Consider the following 27,561-nt stretch of genomic DNA (forward strand, 5'->3'; position numbering starts at 1 on the left):
TTAGGTCTATCAGGGTGATAGATGGGAACGGGGTTGGGAGCAGGGTGAAAAAGGTGAAGGTATTAAGAAATACAAATTGGTAGTTACAAAATAGTCATGGGGATGTAAAGTGTAGGGAATATAATCAATAATATGGTAAAAACTATGTGTAGTGTCAGGTGGTACTGGTCAGGGGGATCACTTCCTAAATTATATAACTGTCTAACCATTATCCTATACACTTGAAACTAATATAAAATAATATGAAATGTCAACTCTAATTGAAAATTTAAAAAAGGGGGGGAAGATCAATAATATTGTGATCACGTGGTACAGTGTTAGATGGTTGCTGAGCTTATCATTGTGATCACGTCTTCAGCACAGGGAATAAAATCAATAATGTGGTAATAACGCTGGATAGAGCCAGGTGAGTCCTGTTGAATAACTATAATGTACACCTGAAATTAATATAATATTGTATGTTAGCTGCATTTTAATTTTTAAAAAATCTTATAAAAAAGAAAGTAGCAATTCTTTTAATAAAAATGGTATGACTATGAAAAACATAAAAAAAATAAAAGACTGATTCTTAAACCTGTACAGTAAAGGGTCAAGAATAGTCATAAAAATTTTAAAGAAGCACAAAGTTGGAGAACATACTCTACCAGACATAGACTTACCATAAAGCTATGTACACACAGGCGAATGGAATGAAAGGAACAAAATAGACTCCAGAAACAGACCCCTCATATATAGGTACTTGGTTTTTGGCAAAGATGGCAGTGTAGAATAGTGACAAAAGAAATGCCTACATATGCATGCTACAAACATGTATTACAATGTTCATAGCAGCATAATTTTAATAACCCTGAAATAGAAACAACCCAAATGTCTATCAACAGATGGATAAATATTCACACGATGGAATATATACAGCTCTGAAAATGAACCGGAGCTACATGCAACAACATGGACAATTCTCAAATTCAAAACGATGAACAACAACAACAAAAAAACAGACACGAAAGAACACATACTTCTGATTTCATTTGCACAAACTTAAAAAAAGAAAAGGGGCGAAACTCAACCTTAGAGTTTAGGGGTGCACACTGTGGCAGGAACCTGTTCAGGGCTGCCGGTCTGTGTACTTTCCTGCCCCCCCAGGAGACAAGGAGCTTGCACCAGAGTGCCACTAAACACACTGCTTAGCTGCCTTTTTTTTCCTCGTAGTAAGACTTTCCAGATGAAGGAAGCAGTGTGCTAAGTCCTGGTGCAAGCTCCCCTCTTGCAGCAGACTGGTCTTAGGGTAGCCCTTGTACCTCCTGGGCTCACCTGTGTTCACCTGTAGCTGCAGTAGACAGTTTCCCACCTCCAGCAGCCTGAGAGTGGGCTCTGTGTTCCACAGACGCCACTAGGCTGCAGATGGTCCAAGGGCACCCCTCCAACAGTGGGGGCAGGAAGTGGGTAAGTAAACGCCCCAGCTTCCCATCCTCCAGCAGGACAATGATAAAGCTTGGTCCATATGGCTTCTCTGAGGGTCCCTCCAGGACTGAGCCCCAGTGGCCCACACTGGGGACCCAGTCATTTCAACGTATTTGTTGTGAACTTTTCTCCCTTCCCCCTCTCTCACCCTACTCCTGCTTCCTACCTAGGATCCCCTCTCCGGTAAACTACAGGCTTTGGGGGAAGTCAAACGAAGACATGTGTCACAGCCATATATATTTTTTTTAAAAAAAGCCAGAAAACAATGAAGATAAAATTCAGAAGAATCGTGATTACCTCTTGGCAGGGGTTGAGAGACGAAGGAGTAGTGAGAGGGATGGCATGCGGAGGGTTTCTAGCGAGCTGGCAGATATTCTGTCTAGACCTGTCTGTGGTTACACGCGTACGATAAATCACTGAGCTATTCATTTTGTCTCCTGCACTTTTCTGTGTTATAGCTCATAACATAAAACTTTAATAATTCATGGGCATTATTAAGATAAAAGATTGAAATCATTTGGAAACTTCTCTTAAATGCATTAGTTGTATAAACAGTGGTTAAGTGTCAGAATATTCTGTTTAGTAGGTTCTGAATTGTAATAAATTGAATAAAGCACAAAAGCCACTGAAACTTTAAAGAGCACAGCGGGTACAACCCAGGAGTTTCTTCTCTGAAAAGCTACCGAGAGGCTGCCTGGGACTTCTCGGCAAGCATTGGGTGTTCTCTACGCCCTCAGGGGAACAGCAAATCAAAGTTGAGCTTGGCATCGGACAGCAGCCAAAGCCTAGGAGGTTCTGATCATCCCAGCTTCACGAAGAAGGGCTTCGGGCTCCCTGGGATGGCTTCTTCTGCCAGCTTCCAGGAGCTGTCCCAGGAGGGCTGCTGGAGGGAGCCCGTCAAAATACAGGATGCCAAACATTACCTGGAACATACTTACACATAAAAACTATTTACTGTTGATCTGAAGTTCAGGTGCAACTGGGCATCCTGCATTTTCTCTAGTGACTTTTTGTCCCCAGGAGGCTCTCTCTCAGCCCATGGACAAGGAGTCCACAGCCACCCTGGGGCCACCACCTTGGTTCTAGGAACTGAGTCGAACACCCTTTGGATCCAGGACCTCCAGAGGCTGGGTTCTGCTCTGACTTAGCTCAGACTCCAACCAGTACCCCACGGCTCTCGTCCCGCTTTGTCCCAGCCATTTGGACTGTCCAGCGTGCAGGGTTTGGGCCCACAGGCTCTCTCTATATAAGGAGGGCATATGTTTGGAAGCCAGAATTCACTTTCCTGCAGAAATAGCGTGATGACGTTTTCAAGCCAGCCCATAACAATCAGTTGTAACCCATAATGCACCTGTGTGGACGGACGCAGGTACAATGGCACAACTTCAACGGAGCCCATTGTATTAATATGTAGATCAAATAAATACATTTGGGTGTCTTTCTGCCATGTGCTTGGCCCTCTGCCAGGTGCTGCAGTAGGTACAAAAACAAGTTGGGCTGTCCTTCCTGCAGTTCGCAATTAAAGAACTGTAACTTGGGGACTTTTTCCCTGTGGAAACATACTTTCTGGGTTTGAATGCAGAGTCTCAGCGGCTGCTGTCCCCCAGCAGGAAGAGCGGTGGCAATAGGAAGTGTGTGTGTGGGTGTGTGAGCGCGCACTCACCAGCACGCACACATGTGAGTGTGCATGCACGCAACCTGCATAGGTGTGCCCGTGCATATGAGCATGTGCTGGCAGGTGTGCAACGCATGTGTGTATATGCTCACGTGTGTGAGTGACTGTAAGGCATGTCAGAGCCACAGAGACTTTCCTGAAAGGTAAAAAGCATTATTGACCAGAGGACATCAATGACTCATGAATTCCACATAAAACAAGAAAAGAACCTTTTTCTACAACATCTGTGTAAGTACGCACGCATACACAGACACACACACACACACACACACACACACAATGGATGGGCAGAGGTGGTCAGAGAGGACAGAGGCCGCAGTCCTGGGGACACTAAGGAAGGAGGCCGCAGCCAAGGGTGTGGGGTCCCAGCTGGTGCCTGGTGGAAGGCAAGTGCTCCGTAAACAATTTGTAAATGAATGCATGCAGGACTGCAAACAGTTTGCCCCTGGCCCTCCCACCGCTGCTGCTGCAGGAGGTGTGAGCCTAAGGGGTCACAGTCCTGGGTTCCAGTCCCTGCTGGAACCCTGACCATGACGTGGCCTTACCCTCTCAGGGAGCCTCAGGCTTCCGGATCGAAAACACATGGTGGGGACAACACCCCCTGCATAAAGTAAGAATGATTAAATGAGGTTTAAAGTACACTAAAACCTGAACACAGGGCCTGGCACGAGATCTATTATTAAAAATAATGTTGTTTTTTTTAAAAAAAAAATCACGTGGCAGTGTGCTTTGCAGAGAAAGTGTGGCCACCAAGTAAAAAGAAAAATTCGGCCTTAGGACCATGAAACCTTGCAAAATCACAAAGTGCTTACAAAGCACCATTTCTTCTTCCCTTTGGTGCCAGAGAAATGCTAGATGTCTGCTGTGGGCTCTTTCAGGCAGCTCTCCCTGCGTTCCGGCGGCAAAGGCGCAGGCCGGGAAAGGTGGGGCTCTTCCACCACCTTGTGGACACCCCGAGAAGGCCGGTGTGCCGCTGAAATCAGCGCCCACTTTCCTCTCTGCTTTCTTCTCTCCTGGCTGGTCTCACAATGCACTTGGGTGCGAAGGAACTGGCTTTCGCTTATTTATCTGTTCCTGATCTGAGCATTCTCACGAGCCATCGCCCACTGTGTGGCTGGGAGGGTGTGTTGGGGGATGCTAACTTTGGTCAAACCTGATACAAAATTGAGTCCAATTGGGTCATTTGAACAGTCCCCTTGGGTCTGACTTGGTCTCTTGATACTAACGACCCTTCAGTCTCCGTCCTCCTCATCCTATCCAGGGCATTGGGCGGGGCTTGTGTGACCTCCAGGTATGGTGGGCAGAGGCTCCAGACCACATGCTGGTCCCCCATGTGCCCTGCAGGGTTCCTGAGTTGCAGGGTTCTGCTGTGAGGTTGATGGAGCCCTGCCTGGCCCTGTAGACCCCTTTGGGGCTCTCTGCCAGTCTCCACCTGCCTCCTGGCCTCACTGTCCTTCCACGCTGGGGCAAAGGGTGGCCCCCCTCGGGTCATCCCCCCAAGGAGCTATTGCTGCTTTCAGCTCTGAGTAGGGCAGGGACACCCACCACACCCTCTGCCCGCAGCCAGGCTGAGGCCACCACATTGGCGCAGGACAGCTCAGCCCCAAACAAACTCCTCCTGGCCAGGGGCAAGCCCACCACAGCCTGTGCCCTCAGGGGTGCCCCCAGCACAATGCCTCATCAGCTGGGCATCTCCCACGTCCTGCTTCTCCTTGCCTCCCACCGCTCCTGCTATGTTTCCTCCACCGTCTGTGGGTCTCCGTCAGCTCTGGCCTCAGTCCAGACCTAACGGTAAGACAGAGAAACCTTTCCGTGGGGTCTGGCCCGGGAGGGTTAAGAAAGCAGCATTCTCATCTGGGTAGGTTAGCACTTTGGAAGGTTAAAAAGGACAAAGGAATCTTTTTATACTCTTTTCTCAACAGTGCCTAAATTTCAAACCTTTTCTCTTTCTGCAAAATCCTATTTTGAATATCAGGAGTAAGATAATTAACTTTTGTTTCCTTAGCTTCCCCAACTGTCCCCACCTTCCCCTCCCTCCCCCAAGCAGATAAACGTTAAAGAAGCAGCTGACCAGCTACTCCCCCCACCCACTTCCTCTTCACCCTGGACAGAGGCCACGCATTGGTGCCTCCCTTCTGGTTGGGTGTGGCCCTGTCACTGAGTCCCAGACAATGGAATGTGAGTGGAACGTGGGCCTCTTGCAAGCCTGGCTCTGGCAAAGCCCAGATGGCAGGAGCCTACCGCGTTTCCCCAAACACAAGACCCAGCCGGACAATCAGCTCTAATGCGTCTTTTGGAGCAAAAATTAATATAAGACCCGTTCTTATTTTACCATAAGACCGGGTCTATAATATAATATAATATAATATAATATAATATAATATAATATAATATAATATAATATAATATATAATACTAATATATAATACTGGGTCTTATATTAATTTTTGCTCCAAAAGGTGCATCAGAGCTAATGGTCCGGCGAGGTCTTATTTTTGGGGAAACACGGTAGGTCCCTGAACAACTGCATGGAGGTCCCCCACCCATCAGGAGCACCCCCTTTGGACCTCACCTGGTCCAAAAATAAGTGTCTATGGCATTAAGTCCCTGCGATGTCAAGGTTTATCAGTTAAATAGCAGGTCATTTGGGTGTAAATGCAAAATAGAAAAACATGGATATTTTTTCAAACTGCTGTATTACTTCTGTTTAGAGAAAAATAAGGTAGACCGGGTTCTCGGACGGCTCCATCTCCTTGCTCTGGCCAGTGGCTGTTGTAATTCCTCCAGGCTTTGTCTGTGCCCGGCATTACACAGCTCCCTGTTGATGCCAGTGTCCACAGCTGGGCTTCAGGTGTCACCCTTAGGCAGCTGATCTGCAAAGGACCGTCTCTGAGCTCCAGACTCGATCTCTGCTGGCCTCAATGCCCCAAAGGCCCCTCAAACTTATCCTGTCCCAAAGCCAACCTGTGACTCTCCCCCTGCCCAACAAGCTGCTCTCCTCTCCTGCACCCAGGTGTTTAAGCTGGAAACTTCCTGGCGCCACCCCACCTCCTTCCCACACCTCCCACCTTCAGTCTGTCGTCAAGCCCTATTGGTCCTTGCTCCTAAATGCCTAGCCAATCCTCTATCCCTCTGTCCCTCCACCATCGTCCCTATCCTCTGCCACCTGGGCCGTTGTCTAAGCTCCGACCTGGTGCTGATACAGGATGGCTAGCATGTCCCTAGGTAGACAGGGAGGTCCCTGGTGGAATAAACAAAAGACAGCCATATCCTAGAACGCCAGGTTTTGAAATCAGTCCTCTGCTCTAGGACAGAATGTAACAAGGCCTTGAGGGTAATCATAAAATTCTTTTTGGCCTGACAAATGGAACAGCTCTGATAGGTAAGAGTGGGTTACTTTGCTGATTCCTTTAGGATGGGCAAGCAGAACAAACCTGGTAGACGAATTTCATTAGAAGGCGCCAGTTCCCTTCTCCACACAGCTCTCCTTCCCCAAGCAGGCAAGGGAAGGTATAAAAATAGGAGCTTTTGCCTCCGTCACGGGCACCCCCATTCGGGACCTCCTCCCGCTCTGGAGCTCTGACTCTTTGCTTTCAATAAACTATCCTCTTTTTAAAACTCTTTGCCTCTCCCTGGTCCATGTGTCCATTCCTCGGTCTCACAAGACATGATCCCGGCCCACACCCAGAAACTGCCGGCAGATCCAACATCACCCACATCACCTGGGGACTCACAGGAATAGATTCCTCCATCAGTACACCCACCTGGTCCTCCTGACCCCCTCTAATCCATTCTCCACCCTGAGTGATACGATCTTCGCAGAATACAAATATGATTAATGTCACCTGCTCCCCTGCCTACAGCACTTCTAAGCTTCATCTTGCTCCTAAGGGTGATAGCAGCCCACGAGGCTGTAGGCTGGGCCCAGTCTGCATCCTCAGCCCATGCGCCACTCACCCTGGGCCTCCGTACTCCAGCCCCACTGGCTTCCTTCAGCTCTGTGCTCACCATGCCCTCTCCTGTCCCAAGAGCTCTGCACATGCTGACCCTCTGCCTGGAATACACTGCCCTCCCCACTCAGCTTTTGCGCAGCTCTCAAGGCTCACTTGTGTTCAAAGGATACCTGACTCTCCCAATGAGGTCAAATCCCCGTATTATAAACGTTTATAGAGACACACGCCTCCCCTCAGCACTTTTGCGGTCGTGATTTCAGTACAAGGTGTCCAATCATTTGTGTTGTCATTGGCTCAGCCCACCTCACTTCTACCCCAGGGCCTTTGCACTGACTCTCTCCTCTCCCTAGCTTGGCCCTCCCCCACATATCAGTAGGGCTGGCCCCTCATTTCCTCCAAGTCTCTCTTCAGATGTCACTTCTAGGTGAGGACTCATCAACAACCCTATTTAAACTGGTAACAGCACCCCTTCCTCCAGCCTCACACACCTGAGCTCCTTCTCTGAGGAGTTACTATCTTGTCGCATATCACTTATTTATGTTGTCTTTTTAATGCTTCTCTTCTTCTCTACAATGTCATGCCACAGGAGCAAAAACTTTGTTTTTCTCATTGCCCTATCCCCAGTGCCTAGAATAGTGCTGGCACCTGATCTGTCTGTCAAGTGAATAAGTGAATGCAGTATAATAGTTCTAGGCAGGATCAACTTGTCCACCCTGTACAATGGGCACAGTGTCCATAGCACACAATGCTTTTAAGCGTCAATGAAATGAGTTCATTTCTTTTAAAGTCAGAAGGAAAAACAAATCAGAAGGCCAAAGAAATGTTCCAACATACAGTATTAATATTTCATCTTTAGACCAAGACAGCCATAAAATAAAATTTTAATATTTTTTTAGAAAGGGGTTCTCCATGGCAAGCATGCCTCAGGCCCACGGAAGCCATAGAGAGCCTGTTTCTGGGGCTTTCGCGCAGACCCTGCCGACCTTTAAAGGTCTGAGCCGGATAAGCGGCCGGCAGGGGTGGGGGCGGACCGGGCGGTGCCGCTTTAAGGATGGTCTGCGGGTACCGGCCGCGGGCTGCGAGGATGCAGCCGTGACGTCACGGCCCCGCCCCGCGGGGTGATGCTGCAGCAGCAGCAGCAGCAGCGGGCCGGGGGCGGCTGGGCCGGGACCGAGCTGAGCACAGGGCAGGCAGCAGCCCGACCTCGGAAAGGGATGCCTCCTGGCTGGAACCACAGGTACCACCATTTCCTCCTGGGCTCTCCGCACAGCTTCCAGCTTTGTGCTGGGAGCGAGGCGGCTTAGGCCCCAGAGTAATCAGACTGCCAAGATTGGGGCTGGAGGTTGGCACGGAGACCTTTGTTCTTCTTGAATGTCTAATTAATTGAACTGTAAATGGAGACTCTGGACCCCTCTGGCCCTGAGGAGAGTAGCAGTTGAGTGACAATGTATTTCATCCTTGCTAGAAAGAAAACCAAATACTGCAATTTGCCCCCGTCTGCTGTGCTTCTTCGTGCCAGAGGCCCTGTTCCCCGTTCCCCAGTCACCTGGGCAGGTGTCACCAACTTCCGTTCCCCAGTCACCTGGGCAGGTGTCATCAGCTTCCGGTTCACTTCCCGCCTCAGGCTGAACCCTCTTGATGGCCAGGGGCCATGGTATAACCTCTTTCAGCCTCCCAGGATTAAGTTTATCACGAGCCTGCCTTTTTACCAGGGGTAACAAGCTGAGGTTGAAATAGGAGACTTACAGCAATTCAGTTCACTGTCCTCGACGATGGATAACTTCTCAAATTATCTCTGGGGTTCCCACAATGTGTTTTCCGGCTTTTACGGGGAAGTTGAGTCAGGTGCTGACGGCACCTCTGTCCCACGTGCACCTGACCAGGGCTTTCAGGATCAATGGGCTGTCAGGTAGGGGCCACGATTCAGTAACCAACTTATTAAATACATCCCCTCGAGCCCACAGAGACCTTGACTGGTCTGGGGAGATTTCCTTGAAGTATTAACTTTGAGAGCTGGCAGAAGGAAGTGGGGAGGGGTTGTAGCCCCATGTGACCCCGTGATGGGCAGCCTGGTTTCACACAGAAGAGAGGAGAAAGACATGAAGAAATTATTTTGGCTCATACTAGGATAATTTTAAACATTCAAATTACATGGACTTTTTTTTTAATTAATCATTTGCCACGTAATCTTCCCATAGTACATTTGAGGGATCTGTTACTTGAAACATCCTCTGTATTCCAGAAGGACAGTGGGCCTGGTATATAACCTTGGGGTCCAGGCATAAGCGTGCATTTTTTTTGGACTGAGTCAATGATCATATAGTGTAAGTAAGATGGTCTGGAGAATATTTGTATTAAAATTCTATTTCATTATTTTAAATTTCTCTTTCCTTTTTATAACCTTCAAAACGAATTGTAAACATTCTTCTTAGAATAACCTTTCACGGGCAGCTTTAACAAAGGTATTTTTAAAATAAAAATGGTGATACTGACCCCCAAATGTGAAGGTGAACCCTTAGTGAGGACTTTTTCTAGTGCCGGTTGAATTCTGGTTTAGATGCTGAGGTGGAACTGGGATGTTTCACTGTTGCGCGCACAGACTGCAGGCTGTGTTTTAAAGCGGGGGGTGGTGGGTCGGTGATGAGGGAGCCATCACATCACAGGCAGAGACCTGGGCGATCTACATAGTTCATTTTAAGCAGGTTCGCAAAGGTTCCCCGTTTCAAAAGTACGCTTCCATCAAATGCTGTTTAAATCTGAAATTCTTCCAAAGCGGGCAGATAATTTTCTGGTGCTTCATTCCAAAATGAAAAGGACGGTGTCTAATGTGCATGCACTTGGGTTCACTTTACGGGGGTAAAACGCTGATAGGAAAGAGAGGTTTTTTGTGCCTGAAGGGGCAGGTAGCGAGCATGGCAGACAGGGAGGCGGCTGTGGGCTGTGACCGGACAGGTTGTCTGGTCACGCTGTCCCACACACCTGTGCTAACAGTCTTCCTTCTGACTTGTCAGGAGCCGGTTATGCAGTGTCCCAAGGGGCACTCTTATTTCTGTGATCTTAACGAGCGAAGCCCCAGAGAACGCTGACAGTCACCTGGGTGTTTGAGGGCAAGACCAGCCAATGGACGGGTTTTTCTGAAGTGTTTACTACGTACTAGGGCCTGAGCTAGCCTGGGAGGAACATTAACAAAGAGCTTAACTTTTTAAACATTTCAATCTTGATTTAATCTTCGTATATGAATTCTGTTTTTCATGAAGTGTTGCTTGTGGACAGAGTTCTCAGGTACATTGGGTTCTTGTGTTAGAGGAGCGCATGGGATTTTTCTAAGGTCACGAGATAAGCCAGTTATAGAAGCAGAGAGCAGCCTGAGTCTCTGGTCATGTCAATCCCTGTCATCTCGGCATGAAATCCATCTCGTAGCATATCTTCAAGACCCTCCCGGAGCAGCTGGTCCCTTCTGATGGCTTTCTCTCTCACCCCACCGCCATTCCGCCCAAATGTTACACACGCCTTCTTTACATGGGTGGCTCCCACTGCTTAGACCTCCTTTCCTCCACTTTCTCACCAAGCTCCAGGGCAAGACGTATGTTTTTCTTTTCTCTCTATGAATTCGTTCAGCATTTTCAAACACTAAAAAATTATCTGTCCTGACTTGACTGAAAATTCACTCCTCTGTTGATGCTGAAAGAACTTGAATGAAATCATTCAGCGGCTTTTGGGCAAGGACCCCCAGCCTACTGTGCAGAGTGAACCTAGTACCAGGGAAGGTGACCGCTGTGACTGCATCCCGTGAAGGAAGGGCTGTGCGTGGGCACTTAGGGCGCCTGGAGGTGGGCCCTGCCCCATGTCTGTCTGCCCTCCACCCTGCTCCTCTGGGACCTGGAAATGGGCTGCAGGTTCTAAAACTGCCTGACATACCCTAAAGCTCTTGCCGCTCTCAGTCCTCGGGAGGTTCTTTGCCTAACCTCCTGACGCCACCTGTGTGGCGAAAGTTCCCTTTGAGTTTGAGTGCGGGGACCTGAAGGACTGGGCGTCCTCTCTCTGAATAGGGAGAGAGCACCTGGCTTGGTCTCCATGGGCAGACGAGGTGCACTTTTTCAAGAGAGGCTGGTAACACCATCCACAGGCTCCACTTTGGGGGGCACGGTGTGACTCTGAGAGGTCCCCAGTGTGAACTCAATTTTTCCCATATGAAAAGGGCGAGTGGGTGCCAGTCAGGGGAGGGCAGGGGGAGAGCCACCTGGAAAAATGAAGTCACTGTTGCCCTCCCAATGGGCTTCCCCACAGGAACGCACACCGGCCCCCCCTACGATGATCCCCCCGGCGAGCAGAACCCCTCCGGGAGAGGCCCTCTTCCCCACTTTGGCTCCTCAGGACTTCTGGAGGTCTCAGATCTCGGGCTACGCGGGGTCCGTGACCCGGCACATCAGCCACCGGGCCAACAACTTCAAACGACACCCCAAGAGGAGGAAGTGCATTCGCCCCTCCCCACCCCCGCCCCCCAACACCCCATGTCCCATCGAGCTAGTGGACTTTGGGGACCTGCACCCCCAGAGGTCCTTCCGGGAGCTGCTGTTCAATGGCTGCATTCTCTTTGGCATTGAGTTCAGCTACGCCATGGAGACGGCATATGTGACCCCTGTGCTCCTGCAGATGGGCTTGCCTGACCAGCTCTACAGCCTGGTGTGGTTCATCAGCCCCATCCTCGGTGAGCCCCAGCGCAGCCCCGATGGTGGAGGGCCTTCAGAAGCTTCTGGAAGCTTCTGGAAGCCTCCGTTGAAGCAGCTTAAGGGTCAAGGGAGGAGCAGGAGTTAAGTTCCACTCATTAGTTTGGGGCTGCAGGTATGACGGGCTGTTCCCCATGTTTTAAGTTACTTTGTCTAAAGCAGTTTATAGAACAGGAATTTAGCAGCCCCCGAGGATTAGCACCATCTTGGGCCATCTAGCTGTCACTGGAGGATCCAATAAAGCTTGATGTGGGTTGGATCTGGGAGGTCCTGGCATTTCTTGGATTCTCAAGGTCATGGCTGCTTAGTGCCTTACAAGGGCCACAGCAGAAAATTTAGGGAGAAGCTGAGTGATTCCAAGAGTCTGCTTGTCTTTTGTTTTCTACCTTCGGGTTTCATTGCTGACTCTGAGTTTCATCATCTTATTCTTTTGGGGACATTTGAGTGAAGCTATTTCAGGAATGTGACGAGGCTGTCTCAGTGCTCGTCCCAATGTGCCGTGGGGACCCCGGCAATGACCACTGGCCTGCTCTGTTTCAGGATTCCTACTGCAGCCACTCTTGGGTGCTTGGAGTGACCGATGTACCTCAAGGTTTGGAAGGAGACGCCCTTTCATTCTTGTCCTGGCTATAGGTCTGTTGTTTTGGAATTGAAATAAAGTGGAACAAAAGAAAAAAGGCCCCCACTGCTTCCTCTTAGGAAAATCTAAAAGAGTGTTGACCACAGCAAATATCCAGATAATTTCAGTGGTGTGGTGGCAGGGGTACCCCATAACCTGACCTGAGTTAACTGTGAGACTATATCGCTTTGATCATTGTTTTAAATGAGTTAAGTTCATGACATTCCTGCTCTGCTTGACGAAATCAAAACCCTGATCCAAGCACAAAAGAAAATACGGTGAGTCACCAGGTGGCTTTTCCAGTGGGCTCTGTGTGGAATTCAATTAAAAAGGAATGCTTGGGCCCTAAAGAGTCTAGACTTATGTTGTGGGCTGCGGGGGGCAGAGCTGGTCTGCGTGTCCCCCGGTGAGTCTGGGTCTCTGTCCTCAGGGGCGTTGCTGGGCCTCTCGCTCTTGCTCAACGGAAGGGACCTGGGCATGGCGCTGGCCGACACGGCCGACAACCACAAATGGGGCATCCTGCTGACCGTGTGCGGGGTGGTGCTAATGGACTTCAGCGCCGACTCCGCAGACAACCCCAGTCACGCCTACATGATGGACGTGTGCAGCCCTGCCGACCAGGACCGGGGCCTGAACGTCCACGCACTGCTGGCAGGTGAGTGTCGGCCGGGGCGGCCAGCGGGCTGCAGGCCTGTCAGTTTCACTGTGTGAGTTTACAAGTGCCTGCCTCACGCCCTGATTTAAAACGCAAGTTGGTAAAATTCGAATGCATGGAGGAACAGTGCAGTGCTTGAGATGTATGTCTCAAACAATATATATCAACGATACTATTGATAATTTGCATATATGTGTGTACATAAGTACAGAGGATGCCAAAAAAATGTATACACATTTTAAGAAAGGAAAACTGGATTAAAATTATAATATCGTGTTTCCTCGAAAATAAGACCGAGCTGGACAATCATCTCTAATGACTCTTTTGGAGCAAAAATTAGTATAAGACCCAGTATAATATAATATAATATAATATAATATAATATAATATAATATAATATAATATAATATAATATAAACTGGGTCTTATATTAATTTTTGCTCCAAAAGACGTGTTAGAGCTGATTGTCCAGCTCGGTCTTGTTTTCAGGGAAACAGGAACTCAGTATACACTAATAACAAAAGAAGAAAACAAGTCACGTTTGACTTCTCAATGACAAGAGGTGCTCAGAGTGGTTCCCGTCAGTGTTCAGACACTTCTGATGACGGCGAACTCCTGCTTGAGCGGCGCTGACCAGAGTGTCCACTTGCATGCATCGTTTTGCACCCGGTGTATATACAACTATACGTGTGTATATAACTGCATGTATACAGTGCTGTGCGTAGCTGATCTGGCTACTTGCGTGGCTGTGTTACAAAGCGGCTGAGACTCCCGAATGAGCCACTGCCGATTTACTGCCCCGAGAAGGAACTCATGTTAGGCTCCTATGAACTTCTCATCACAACATTATCAGCAACTGAGCGATACATAACCTGGTTTTCTGTTTAAAGACACCTATTTAGTATATAGCACTGGTTCATGAACCCTGAATCAAAGCCAGCAGCACTGAAACACATGCCCGAACGAAGCTTATCTAACACCGTTTTTTCCGTGACGCTCGTCACAGGTGCCTCGCACTTCAGAAGACTAGACAGCAGTACATCCGCACTGCACTTGGGGGCTGTTTCAAACAGTGATGCCACCAACAAAACACAAAAATGCTAACAGGTGGCACCAACTAGACTTCGAAAAGGATGGTTATTTACAGTGTGAGAATTGGCACAAAAACACAGAACATCACCTTCCCAAACCCCAACTGGCACCATGTGCGCTGAGCGACTCACAGTTTTTGCTGCTCTGCACACATCCACGAGTAACCAGGTATTAAATGTACTGGGGTTGGTGTATTGAGCGGAATTACAAATCAATTTTCAGAAGTAGATAAATCCGCAAATATGGGATCTGAAAATAATGAGAATCAACTAAGGATATGTGTGTATGCATGTGTCACACACATGGCTACACACACATACACACACACGCGCGTGCGCTCACATACTTGTGTTGTCTTAACGCCACGCAGGAGAGACGTTACCATCAGTGAGGAACAAGGCAGGCTGACCGCTACCCGCCCAGAGCCTCTGCAATTAGACAGTAGCATTAACCATGAGGTGTGCAGGCTGACGGCTGTCACCAAAGGTCTCTGTGACTGCACATAGGGAAACTTCAACAGAGTTAGCCTGAAACAGTAAAGAAATTCAGTGTGATGTTTGCTTATCAAAGTCTTATATAAAAATCAGTACCTCTAGCATTCCTGCATATATAAAACACTTACCTTGTTACAAAATAAAGTGGAAGTGAACAATCTCAGGTAAAATAGCAAGGAAAAGGATTTCTAAAAATCCGGGGAATGACAACAAGACACACGTAGGACCTGTATGCAAAGGCCAGGGTGCCCAGTGGTTAGAGGCACGGGCTGGCTCTGGGATCTGAAAGCCTGAACGGGTTTTGGGCTTTTCCTCCCGTTAATTATGGGATGTTGGCAAACTGTTCAGCCTCTTCAAACCTCAGTCACTTATTCTAGAAAATGCCATTGTTCATTTTTACTTGCACACGTGTGTGGACATGGTCCCAGCATACTTCTGCTTAGGTCTCGGTCAGGCCAGTGCTGAGCTTTGGAGGGTAAGAAGAAGGCCTTCGTTTTTCTTACCGTATAATCTGCCTTATTTCTTTTTTATTATCATTATGATAAAACCCATACGACATAAAATTGGCCATCTTACCCATTTTTCAAGTGCACAGTTCAGTGGTATTAAATGTAGTCACATAGTTGTACGACCATCAGCACCACCCATCTCCAGAATTCTTTTCATCTTTTAAAACTGAGACGCTATACGCATTAAATGATAACTCCCTGTTCTCCATCCCACTGCCCTCCCGGAGCCCTGGACAACCACCATCCATTTTCCGTTTCTGTGAATTCAACTACTTTAAGCACCTCATATGAGTGGACTCACACAGTTTTGTCCTGTTGTGACTGGCTAATTTCACTGAGCGTAATGTCCTCAAGGTTCATCCATGATGCAGCGTGTGTCAGAATTTCCTTCCTTTTCCAGGCTGTGTCTATACCACATTTTGTTTATTCATTCATCTGTTGATGGACACTCGGGTTGCGTCCACATCTTAGCTATTTGTAAATAATGCTGCTATGAACATGGGTGTGCAAATACCTCTTCCAGACACTGGTTTCAATTTTTCTGTGAACACACCCAGAACTGGAATTGCTGGATCACATGGTAGTTCTATGTTTAAGTTTTTCAGGAACCTCCATATTGTTTCCCACAGGGTCTGCACCATTTTTCATCCTCCCCAACAGCGTACAAGTGTTCCGATTTCTCCACATCTTCACCAACACTAGTTGTTTTCTGTTTCTTTGGTAGTAACTATCCTAATGGGGGTGCGGTGCTGTCTCATTGGGGCTTTGATTTGTATTTCCTTAGTGATTGGTAACATTGAGCGTCTTTTCATGAGCTTTTTGGCCACTTGTATGTCTGCTTTGGAGACATGTCTCTTCAAGTCCTTTGCCCATTTTTGAATTGGGTTTTTGCTGTTGTTGCTGGGTTGATGAATGGTTTCTTAACTGTGAGAATCTATCGATAACTTATTAATATGATTTATCTCAAATCTGACCTTGTGTCTTCAAAAGGCGTGGGGTGAAGCTGACGAGGGCCATGAGTGTGGGAAGTTAAGAATAATAAAAGGGGGAGACATGAAATCAGAAGGCCCGTGAGGACAGTCTGAGCCAAATGAAGGAAGTTCTCCAGTGAAACCATCACTGATTGGATTCAGTGTCACACCCCACCGTAGGGACACAGTGGGTTGAGCTGTGGCAGGTTGAGCTGAATGAGTCTGAAGCCCAGGCTTTTCCAGTGACGTTACTGTTTAAGAGGCAAAGCCCTAACGTGGCCAGTTTTCCCCACAGTGGAGCACAGCCAAAATCACAGACTGGCTCAAAGTACAGCTGAACCCAAAGTCACTCGCCAGACCCAGGATGTGGCCGCGGAGGGAGCCAGAGTGCTGGGCCGGTGGAACGTTCCCGCCTTGCCCTGCTCTTGCCCCTGGAGGCACAGAGCCAGGCTGGAGGAAGCAGCACGTGGAGGGAAGTGTGTCCGTTGCTGCTGGTCGAGCGCAGTGTGGCGTCACCCACATTTCTGTCTTATCTGCATGAACCAGTTGGGCATTGGCCAGTAGTTCCCTATGGCCGTGCAAGGCAGCAAGCAGGTCAGGGACAGAGGAAAGGACCGGACCCCTGCAGACCTATTGTTGCCCGATGGCTTGATGGCCTGGAGACCTGGCCACAGGGGTGGGCCTTCTGGGTCACCAGTAGGGGTGACTCTCCTCATGGTAATCGCGCTTGAGGACGATGTCATCAGGCGAGCAAGGTTGGGTGGCCATGGGCACTCCTGCATGCACACTGACTGGTGTTGGAGATGCCATCATCCATGTTTATGTGGCACTGAAGCTGGGGGATGGGCACTCGAAGGGGAGACGGGACCCAGTGTAGATGTGTGGCCTGGTGCAAACGTTCACTGCCGGTATTCCTAAAAGGCTACGTATAAAGTGGAATAAAACATGGGCAAGTGGTCGCCACGCTACCTGCTCTGGAGCCAGGTGGGTAGGGCTGGGGGTCCCCGAAGGGTCCCTGGGGATCCCATTCTCACCCTCATTTGGGGGAGGTTTCACTGGGACAGATAATAGACCTGGGTCCTTGGAGTGGACTTAGCACCTTGAGTGAGAACTGGAACCACCTTCCTTCAGGACCTCCTTCCAAACCCTGCTTCTCTGCCCAGGTCTTGGAGGTGGCTTTGGCTATGTGGTCGGGGGCATCCACTGGGACAGAACCAGCTTCGGCAGAGCCCTGGGCGGGCAGCTGCGGGTCATTTACATCTTCACCGCGGTCACCCTGAGTGTCACCACCATCCTGACCCTGCTCAGCATCCCGGAGAGACCCCTGCGGCCCCCAGGTGAGAAGCGGCCGGCCATGAAGAGCCCCAGCCTCCCGCTGCCACCTTCCCCGCCTGTCCTGGGCCAAGAGGGCGCCGGCGACACCCTTGCCTGTCACGCGGACACCGGCCTGTATGCCAGCTTCTCCAGCCCCATCTCGCCGCTCAGCCCCCTCACCCCCAAGTACGGCAGCTTCACCAGCAGGGACAGCTCCCCCACGGGGCTCAGTGTCTTCGCCTCGTCCTTTGCCACCTCCCACATCGATAGCGTCCTCATCGACTGCTTCACCGGAGGCCACGACAACTACCTGGCCATCCCGGGCAGCGTCCCGAGGCCGGCCATCAGTGTCAGCTTCCCCCGGGCCCCTGATGGCTTCTACCGCCAGGACTGCGGCCTCGGGGAGAGGCCAGAGGTGGCCCTGACGGCCGGCTGTGATGGCGACGTCCTGAGGGTGGGCTCCCTGGACACCTCCAAACCACGATCCACCGGGATCCTGAAAAGGCCCCAGACCTTGGCCCTGCCGGATGCGGCGGGAGGAGGTGGTCCCGAAACCAGCAGGCGAAGGAACGTGACCTTCAGTCAACAGGTAAAAGTGCATGGGGGGGAAGGGTCAGAGGGCACCGTGCAGTGTCCCCCCTCAACAATTAGATGACGAGGAGGGACTGTCAGTCTGGAAAGACATTTCCCGCCATCCGGGGATAGCAGAGGTCCTTGGATGTAGACAGACAAGCCACAGAGACAGTCGTGTCCGTGAACAGATTCTGGGCCTGGCGTGCGTGTGCGGAGGAGGGAGCTCAGGGCCTGCCAGGGAGTGATAGGTGCTTCCGTTCGCGGTGCACGATGAAAGGGAAGGTTCTTTCAAACACCGTCACGTTTGCCCCAAGGTAATTCAAGCTGGACCATTCCTTAGTGAGTCTGTTACAAGCATTGTGTGTGTTTCAGTTGTTTCTAGCTTTCTCTGCACCCCCAACGCCCACAGCCCATTTTGGCCATGGGAATTGGGTGCCAACAATCTAAGTCTTCCTGAAAAACAAAACAAAATGTAAACCCTGGCCGGTGTTCCTGGGACCCCCGCATCCCTTTCCCTCCTAGTGTCTAAACTTAGACAACTGTCCCAGAGGCTGTCAAAACTCTGGACTCTACAGCAGCATGTCCCGTGAAGGCCAAGAACCTTCTGGAAGGCTTGTGTCATAGGCAGTGTCCATGGGCTTGGCTGAAAGGCCACAGACGGACATGTGGGATTTTAGCAGCTCTCAGAGTCTGCGATCCTGAAGAGGCTGCTTTCAATAGAAGAAAGGCTAGTCTCCCTTGAAAGTCACAGTTCTGTGGCCTGCCTCTCCTCAGGGGCGGGACAGAGAATTTCAATGAGAACTTGGAGCTTCTTGAACAGGAATCCTATAAAACCGCGTTCAGTCCACACAGGCCGCCCAGGGAGGCAGCTGCAAGGATCCGGTGACGTGGAAGCACGGCCCACGGACCCAAGAGCCACAGACGTGCCTGAGCTGTGTGTTTCTATGAAGCAAAACCTGGTCCCGCCCCCCTGTCCTGACCCAGAGGCCCTGGGACGGTGGGTCCTAGGACAGGCGTCTCCTCTCCGTGCCTGGGTGGGGAGACTTCCGATTTTGTGGGAAGTTAACTGGAGACATTTTGAGGTGGATGTTCATTTTCTCTCTGGTGTGAAATTCTTCAGTGTGACTGTCTGGGTGGCTCTTCTCTGGTGCGCCATGGCTGGTCAGTTCTAGTGCCGCTGTCACTTAAGGGTGCTTGTCCTCTTATCTCCAGGAAGGACGTGGCAAAGGTGCGTGTGGGGCAGTGTGGACGCTGCCTGAGGGCATCTCATGAGCTCAGGTCTGGAAAGGGTCAGAAGAAGTGAAAATGACGGCAGGGTTAGGAAACCCCGGACAGTCCAAGATTTCTCCAACTGCAGAGTCAAGGCCGTTGCTACCCTCCTCCTTGATGGCACCAGAGCCGTCACTCAGGCCTCTGGTCAACCCTGGCTCATCCTATCTTCTTTCAAAAAATGCCGACGGCCTTCTAGATACAGGCCTTCACTTGAAAATCTAAACTAAACTTCTATGTATGGTTGACAATCTCGTTTTAATCCTCTTTAAAATTTCCATTCTCGATGTAGTGTGATTTCTGTCCTTTGAGGAAAATGAACATCCTGAGCTGAGCTAAATATAAACACTCCTGGCTAAAGGTGGGGAGTGGGGCTGCAGGTGTGACATTGGCAGTCTTCCTCCAGCGGCCAAGGGTGACGAGCTCTGTGGGTGATGAGCTCTGTGGTGTGGCTGCCCTTGAACTAGCACTGTGGGCTCTTTCCTTCCGTTTGCTCTTCCCACCGGAAGACCCAGGTGCCAACAACAGCACAAGCTCCCACCCTTCCCGACCCCCGACCCCCAATGGAACCAGAGCAGCTTCTCCTTAACTCCTGAGATGTCCACCTTTTATCTGGCTGGTGTCTGCCCCCTCCCGCACCACCGGCAGTGGCTGTGGACTGAGGCCTTCTCAATGGAGTCAGGGAGCCGAGTCGGTGCAGAATGTCGCTCCTGAGCCCCAGAACGCAACCTAGCCCCAGTCGGCCCAGTTCTGTTGACGGGTGGAGGGGTATCTGGGTGCCTGCTTTTCTGCACATGCTCACTTGGCCGACATCTTCCCTGTAGATAGGGGTTCCACCTGTCCGGAGGGCAGTGCCAACAGGTTTCCCCGTCCTCTTGAACTCAGCCTTTCACATTCGTCTCTTATGGAAGAGAAAGGACTTCATCAAGTCTGGATTTGAACTGACCCATGTTTCTTTTCTTTCCAACGTATTTCCCATTTGGCAAGGTCTTGACTTACTCCTCGTGGCACAGATCTCGCATCCTGGGGCCAAAATGCGGGCACAAGTGAAATGAGCTTCTATTCTCAGCAGCTCTGAGTCTCTGGGGCGATGACCTAAAGTCATTTCTCGTTTGGGTGGCGTTCGCTGCTGGGTTAACACCGTCTGGGAAGACACACCTTTGCAAGCTCTGTCTCTGTGTGAGTTTCCACAGGACGGCCGAGTTCAGTGTTCTGACAAGGGGCTTTGGGGCTTCCTTTCCAGGTGGCGAATATCCTGCTGAACGGTGTGAAGTACGAGAGTGAGCTGACGGGCTCCAGCGAGCCATCAGGGCAGGCTCTGTCCATGAGGCACCTCTGCTCTACCATCTGCCACATGCCCAAGGCCCTACGAAACCTCTGTGTCAACCACTTCCTGGGTGAGCTCTTGGCCAAGCCTCCCCGTGCGTCCCTGTCCCTGCTCAGACCACACTATGTGGTGGGGAGGGGCTGCCCGACCCAGGGCTCTCGCCTGAACGGCCTCCCAGGATGCCCCAGAACCTCACACCCCAGGTGGCCCCTCACGCTCTCTTAGCTCCCAGATGCCACCAAAGGCAGGTCGTGGTGTGGGTCAGCCCCACACTAAAGCAGGTGCTCAGATGAGAGCCCAGACAGCCTGGTGTCCACACAGCTCAGACCCTCATTACCAAAGGACAACTCACAGGTAAGTGACGGACGTCACTGTCCCACTGGTGGTACTTGTGTCTGACACCAGCTGGGGCCTCACTTTGAGCCGAGACAGACACACACGTGCCTGCATGTGTCCAGCGCTCATCTCAAGTCCACGAGGCGTGGCGTTTGAATTATCATGGAAAAGCCCCAACATGTGTTTCATTCTACCTGGTATCCCTTCACCGCTGGGTTGTTGAACATCTGAGGATAATTAAGAATTCAAGGGAATCCAGGGCTCTCAAACCTTGTGGGACATACGTAAATCCAGATGATTTTCTAGGAAGCAATATGCCAACAGGCAAACATCTTAAAAATGTCCCTACCCTTTATACCAGCGATCCTGTTCTGCATTCTTTGCAAGGACATAATCAGAGATTTTAACGAGACCATACGTGCGAGGTATTTATTACAGCGTGATTTATCACAGGCAGCAACTGGAATGGGGCTCGGTGTACACTATGGGGGCAGGGCTACACACAATATGGTGCGAGCACGCTGCAATATTCTGCTGCCACGAAAACGGGGCTGTTTCAGAATATTTAATGGAACAGGAAGTTGTGCCTGATAAGTATTGGGGTTCAGGAGGGCCAATAAATGCCACCCCCCTTCTACCAAGGAAGAAATTGACAGGGAATTCAGAGGAAGCGAGCACTGCAGTTTACTCGGTGATAAAGCCAGTGGGATCTATATCCACATTTGCGCTTCCTCATGGATTTCTCCTGACTAAATGCCACCCTCCCCGACCCGTGGCCAGAGCCTCACTGGCAGTTTCTTGTCTTAGAAGGAGGAGGGGGGAATCAGCGTTCCTTGTGCAATGAATGTTCAGAGAAAAAAACAGGACGTCAAACCTTCACGCAACACAGCCTATGTTTATATGAATATGTCTCTGCTTTTAAAAAGACTAGTAGGAAACCTACCGAATTTGAACAGTCAGGTGATCACTGGGTGGTGAGGCGACAGGTGATTCCTTCTTTAAGTTTTGAATCTGCCAAAATCACGTCTTACTATTGAGGATCAGGCAAAACCGGCTGCTGGCGCGGCGACAGGTGGGGCCGCGCTGCAGGGCCGGCGCCCGCGGTCACGGCACCTTCCCGCTCCCCAGGCTGGCTGTCGTTTGAGGCTATGCTGCTCTTCTACACGGACTTCATGGGCGAGGTGGTGTTTCAGGGAGACCCCAAAGCCCCGCACACGTCGGAGGAGTACCAGAAGTACAACAGCGGAGTCACCATGGGCTGCTGGGGGATGTGTATCTATGCTTTCAGCGCTGCCTTCTACTCAGGTACCCGCCGCGGGGCGGACACGGGTCGGGCGCCGTCAGGGGGGTCATGACGGCCTTTGGCTGGGTGGTTGGAGTTCGAGGGATGAAGGCAGGTGTGTGTCTTAAAACTGCAGGCACACAATCCTAGCACTGTCTTTTTTCAGTCATTTAACAACCTGTCGGGGGCCAGTGGGGTGCACTGGCCTATACTGGGTGGCGGGGCAGGGTGCATCCAGACCTGAGCAAGCCGCTGGGCAGAGAGGGTCAGGCCCGTAAGCAAGGGCAAAGTGGAGGCCCAGGGACTACCCTCAGGCGGGTATGTCCCCTGCGTCCTTCCCACTTTGATTCACATGGCAGCTGGTCCAGAGGGAGGGGGTGCGGGGAGGGGAACAGGGAGGGGCAGGTGGGGTGGGATTGTGGATGTGTAGGGTGGGCCCGGGGCCAGAGTCCGAGAGGACCCCAAGGCTGTGCCTGGGTGACCCAGCACAAACAGGAAGCCGTGTGCACTCATGAGGGTGCCGTCCCAGTGGGGAACCCAGCGGAGGTGTGCAACCCGCAAATCTTACCTCAGGGGTCCGCCCACAATTTCTGTAAAAGGCCAGAGAGCAGACACTGGGCCTCGCAGGCCAGACGGTCTCTGCTGGACGACGCGACACTGCCTGTGTCTTGCGTGAGACAGAAATGAATGTGTGTGGCTGGGTTCCAGTAAAACTTCATTTATGCTCATGGGAATTTGAATTCCACAAAACCTTTGAATAAATAAAAACCATTCTGAGCTCCAGGGGCACACACACAGGCTGCGGCAAGGCTGGTCCCGAGAACTGTCGTTTGTGGGCCCCTGTTTTATTTTATCTGTCCCCATCTTAGCGAGTTCCAGCTCCAGGTACAGGATGTGACTTTGGTGGGAGTCGAGAGGCCGTGCTAGGAGAGTCCTTAGTTCTCGCTTACCCGCCCATGGGCGGCACCTGGCCTGTCGGGTTCCCCACAGCCTATGGCACCTGGGAAGCAGTGCTGTGCGCAGTGAGGTGCCAAGCGCTCTCCGGCCCTCTGGACGTGTGTGGGCAATGGGCTGTTGGCGTCCTGTTTTAGGAGAGAGACAGAGCTCTGTGATCTGCACAGGAACACAGGGGGGCTCTAGCTGGAAACCCCACATTCCCGGGCCTCAGGTAGTTCCACCCCAAAACCCCTACACCTGCAGCAGCACCTGGGGTGTGGCCGGGCCAGTCCAGGTCCTGCCGTCTGTCTGGCCCCACTGGAGCCATCAGGGGTCCCTCGGCCCCTGGGGCCCCCACGCAGGTTGCCTGGTCCAGGGCAAGCTGCCTGCCACACTGGTTCCAGCCTTAGGGTCAGCCCCAGGGGAGGGGGCCCAGGGGCAGAGTCCCCGGGAGGCTCAGGGGGTGTGGTGTCCTCACCCCCCTGTCCGGCCTGCAGCTATTTTGGAGAAGCTGGAAGAATATCTCAGTGTCCGCACCCTGTACTTCATCGCCTATCTGGCCTTTGGCCTGGGGACCGGGCTCGCCACCCTGTCCCGGAACCTCTGTGTGGTTCTGTCCCTCTGCGTCACCTACGGGATCCTGTTTTCCACCCTCTGCACCCTGCCCTACTCGCTGCTGTGCGACTACTACCAGAGCAAGAAGGTAGGTGCCTCCCTTCTGGCCTTGGGTCCTGGAAAGGCTGCTCTCGGCCTTGCCCCCCCCACCCAGCTTCACGGAGAACCTGCCCCCGGGAAATGGCCCCCGACCCACCATGCCATCTGAGGGCTGGTGCTAAAAGGGCAAATGCGGGGCCCTGTTCCAATGGTAAGATCGTCAGGATGGTGACCGCAGGTCACAGCCCTGAGCAGGTAGCTGACTGCACTGCTCCATTCGCTGGGGAATTGGGTGGGGAGGGTGGAAGGGGAGGCCCGGCCCCCTGCGTCCCCCTCTGTCAGACTTCGGGGTCACCTGTTAGTGTGGGGCCTCGGGCGGGGCACAGAAAACCCCCAGCCACCAAGATCAGTAATCTGTTAATGCAGTAATATGTAAAAATGAGAATTAATGCCCCAAATATCAGAACTTTAAATAACGATCGGTACATAACAGTGCCAGGGCCAGGTCACAGTGGAGTCCGAGGCAAAAGGAAAAATCAGGAATACCGATCCTGCCTGTATGTAAAATTTGGGTATTTTGTGCAGCACGACTTTTCCCTTAACAGCTTTATCGAGAAGTAATTCACCACACAGTTCACCCATTTCAAGTGCCCAGTTCAGTAGCTGGTATACTCACAGAACCGGGCAACCATCACCACGCTCCATTTTAGAACATTTTCATCACCCCAGAAAGAAACCCTGCACCCAGGAGCCATCACCCTCAGTCCCCCGACCCCCCTGAGCCCCGCAGCACTGATCTGCGGTCTCTCTCTACGGCTTCACCTCCGGTGGACATACCGTGCCTGGCTACTTGCACTCCGCATCATTTTTTCAGGGTCATCCAGACCGCAGCGTGAGGCAGGGCTTCGTTCTGGCCACGGGACAATCATGTTCTCATCTGAGATTTTTGCAGTAACGCTGAGGTTTTACATAGTGCATCAAAAGGTCACCTCGATAACCGAGCCTCACACCCCCTTTAGTTCTGGGCCTCTGTCATCCCCCGCCCTAGGCCCTGCCCGGGAGGCATCCTGATTAAAGGAGTTTGGGGTTTCTGATGAATTCAGTGGACTGGACGTACTTTCTATGAAAGATCAGATCAGCTTGGAGCCAGACTGTGCCACTGGGTGGCAGCCACAGCTCACCCCGCCACACAGACAGGCAGTGGCCGAGAGGACTGTACTTTCCCCCAAGGCATGCACCCCGGGCCTCCAGCCAGCCCTGCCAGGACGGCCACTGCACCTGCCAGAAGCACCCAAGGGACCAGGGGGCTTGGGTGGCACCGTCCCTGCTTGATGGTGCTGCCCAGGCCTCTGCAGTTACGACCCCCCTTATCAGTTCCCTGCGGCCCAGAGACCTCTTCACTGGGGTAAGCGGATGTGCCATTCTTGGCGAACGGCTGGCCTGCTCCATAGGCGGGGACACCCTGGGCCACAGGCCACTCTAACCGGATTCGGTCAGAGCTGACTGGAAGGCCTGGGCCTCTGTTGCCCATAGAACCTTCTGGACACTCAGTTCATCTCAGTCTTCCTCAGGTTGCAGGCTCAGGGCTAACCTGTGGCTTCCCTGCCACAGCGGCGCTCCTGTGGGTTAGAGTTTGGGTTCAGTTAGGGTTAGGGGTAGGGTTTGGATGTGTGTAGTCACCAGGAGTCACAGGTCCCCAGGACACACACCTTGCAGGTGCCCACGAGGACACAGCCTTCCCCAGGAAGAGGGTTTGGCAGCATCCCAGAGGTGACCACATCTGTGCCCAGATGCAGGGCCAGCCCACGCTGGCCCCCAGGCAGTACACACACAGAAGTGTGTGGGGGTGGCATCAACCTGCTGCTTTGGTGGCCGCTGGGTGAGGGTGGCCTGTTCGGGGGAGCAGACTGAGGGGACCCACACCGCCTCCTCCCACCGACGCCTCTGCAGCTCTGCTCAGGGGCCACGTTTCACCACCATCCCCCAGCGCGGTGTGGTGGGTGGGGAGGGAGCAGAGTGATGTGTCCAGGCTGGAGGCACGAGGGCCTCGGAAACCTCGGCCAAAGGCCCAGCCGCTGTGGACCGTGAAAGGGTGTTTCAGAGTGTGTGATGGGCATTGTAGCTGACAACAGTTAAGAAAGGGGATAGGCCAGAACATGGGCCACCAGCTGGCCGGGCAGCTTGCGTTCTTTTCAGTGAGCGTGAAGGGGAAAAGACCAGAATGCTCCAAGCGGGGGAGGCGCCTTGTGCCACCCAGGCCTGTGAGGACGCAGCCCTCCCGCCACTATTAGTCATGGATTCTTTTCATTGCCGTCATTTCTCTGAACACAAATATTATTAAACTCTTGGCTGAACTCCCTGTGCATGTCGGGCCTGGAAAATGTGAGCCCGCTGAGCGTGGGTCGCTTGGGCCGCTGGGCCTGCAGGAAACGCGGGCCTGGTCACCTGCCCGTAGCCGCTGATGTGTTCCTCCTCCTGGCTCAGTTTGCAGGGTCCAGTGCAGACGGCACCAGGCGTGGCATGGGCGTGGACATCTCCTTGCTGAGCTGCCAGTACTTCCTGGCGCAGATCCTGGTCTCGCTGGTGCTGGGGCCCCTGACCTCGGCCGTGGGCAGTGCCAATGGGGTGATGTACTTCTCCAGCCTGGTATCCTTCCTGGGCTGCTTGTACTCCTCACTGTGTGTTGTTTACGAAATCCCTCCCAGCGACGCTGCGGACGAGGAGCACCGGCCCCTCCTGCTGAACGTCTGACACCAGGAGCCCCACCTTTGGTCCCCGGCCTGTGCCCGCGGGTCTGGAACCAGAGACACACCAAAGGCCCTTGGTGGGCCTGGGACAGGTCTCCTGTTGGAATGTAAATACGTGATAAAATAATAAATGGCAGCAGCAGCAAAGCCCATGGCTTCTCGTTGTAGCTCTCCAGAGGGCGAGAGGTCACCGGGGGATCGGGCCACTCTGCATGAGAACTTGGGGAGGGGCCGCAACAATCATTTATTGAGAAGTACAACTCAGTGGTTCTCAGCTGGAGACGATTTTGCCCCCCTCCCCCCCAAGACATCTGGCAACGTCTGGAGATGTTTTTGGTTATCACAGCTCGGGTGGGTGCTGCTGTCCAGGGGTGCAATAAACACCCTACGATGCACAGGACAGCCCCCCACAACAAAGGACAGTGCACAGGACAGGCCCCCACAACAAAGGATTCTCCAGCCCAAATGTCAATAGTGCCGAAGGGGAGAGAACCTGGTCTAACTGTACACTGCATCCCAGAAGAGAGTTAGAGCATATAGTGCTTTTGGGTCAGGCCTCATTTCATCCATTCATCTGTCTATCCACTCATCCATTCATCTGTCCATCCATCCATCCATCCATCCATCCACCCACCTATCCATTCACCCATCATCTATCCATCCATCCCATACTCTGAGCACTGGCTGCAAACCATGAGTGGAGGGAGATGGTCTGTCACTGCTGTACCTACTGCACTGGAACTGGGCCTGGCCCTCAGCACCCTCTCTGCATGGTCTCTATGTTTGGGGACATATGGGACACAATGACCACAAGTCCCAAATGCAACAGTGGTCCTGGGTCCATCACCAGCCTCTGAGGAGAGTCTGGGGTTTATGGGCAGCTAACGTTTCCTGTCATCTTGCTCTGAGCAGTCAGGGACACTTGGGTGTAAAAACCATGACCCTCTGCAGGGCCCCTTGGCCACCT

General features: G+C 51.8%; 1 protein-coding gene across 2 annotated transcripts; it reads left to right on the forward strand.

Moving 5' to 3' along the window:
• Window positions 1-8,194: 8,194 nt before the first annotated feature.
• SLC45A1 (solute carrier family 45 member 1) lies at window positions 8,195-27,002 on the forward strand. 2 transcript variants are annotated; one of them, XM_033115629.1, is made up of 9 exons: window positions 8,195-8,326; window positions 11,700-11,797; window positions 12,357-12,449; window positions 12,866-13,090; window positions 17,320-18,059; window positions 20,556-20,709; window positions 22,104-22,280; window positions 23,691-23,896; window positions 26,332-27,002. In XM_033115629.1, the coding sequence occupies exons 1-9, from the start codon at window positions 8,211-8,213 to the stop codon at window positions 26,596-26,598; spliced, it is 2,076 nt and encodes a 691-aa protein (XP_032971520.1). In that variant the 5' UTR covers window positions 8,195-8,210; the 3' UTR covers window positions 26,599-27,002. The 2 variants fall into 2 exon arrangements, with proteins under 2 accessions (XP_032971520.1, XP_032971519.1); XM_033115628.1 differs by having other exon boundaries at window positions 8,197-8,326; window positions 11,377-11,797.
• Window positions 27,003-27,561: the final 559 nt, after the last annotated feature.

This window comes from Rhinolophus ferrumequinum, chromosome 9 (assembly GCF_004115265.2).
Source record: "Rhinolophus ferrumequinum isolate MPI-CBG mRhiFer1 chromosome 9, mRhiFer1_v1.p, whole genome shotgun sequence".
NCBI lineage: Eukaryota > Metazoa > Chordata > Mammalia > Chiroptera > Rhinolophidae > Rhinolophus > Rhinolophus ferrumequinum.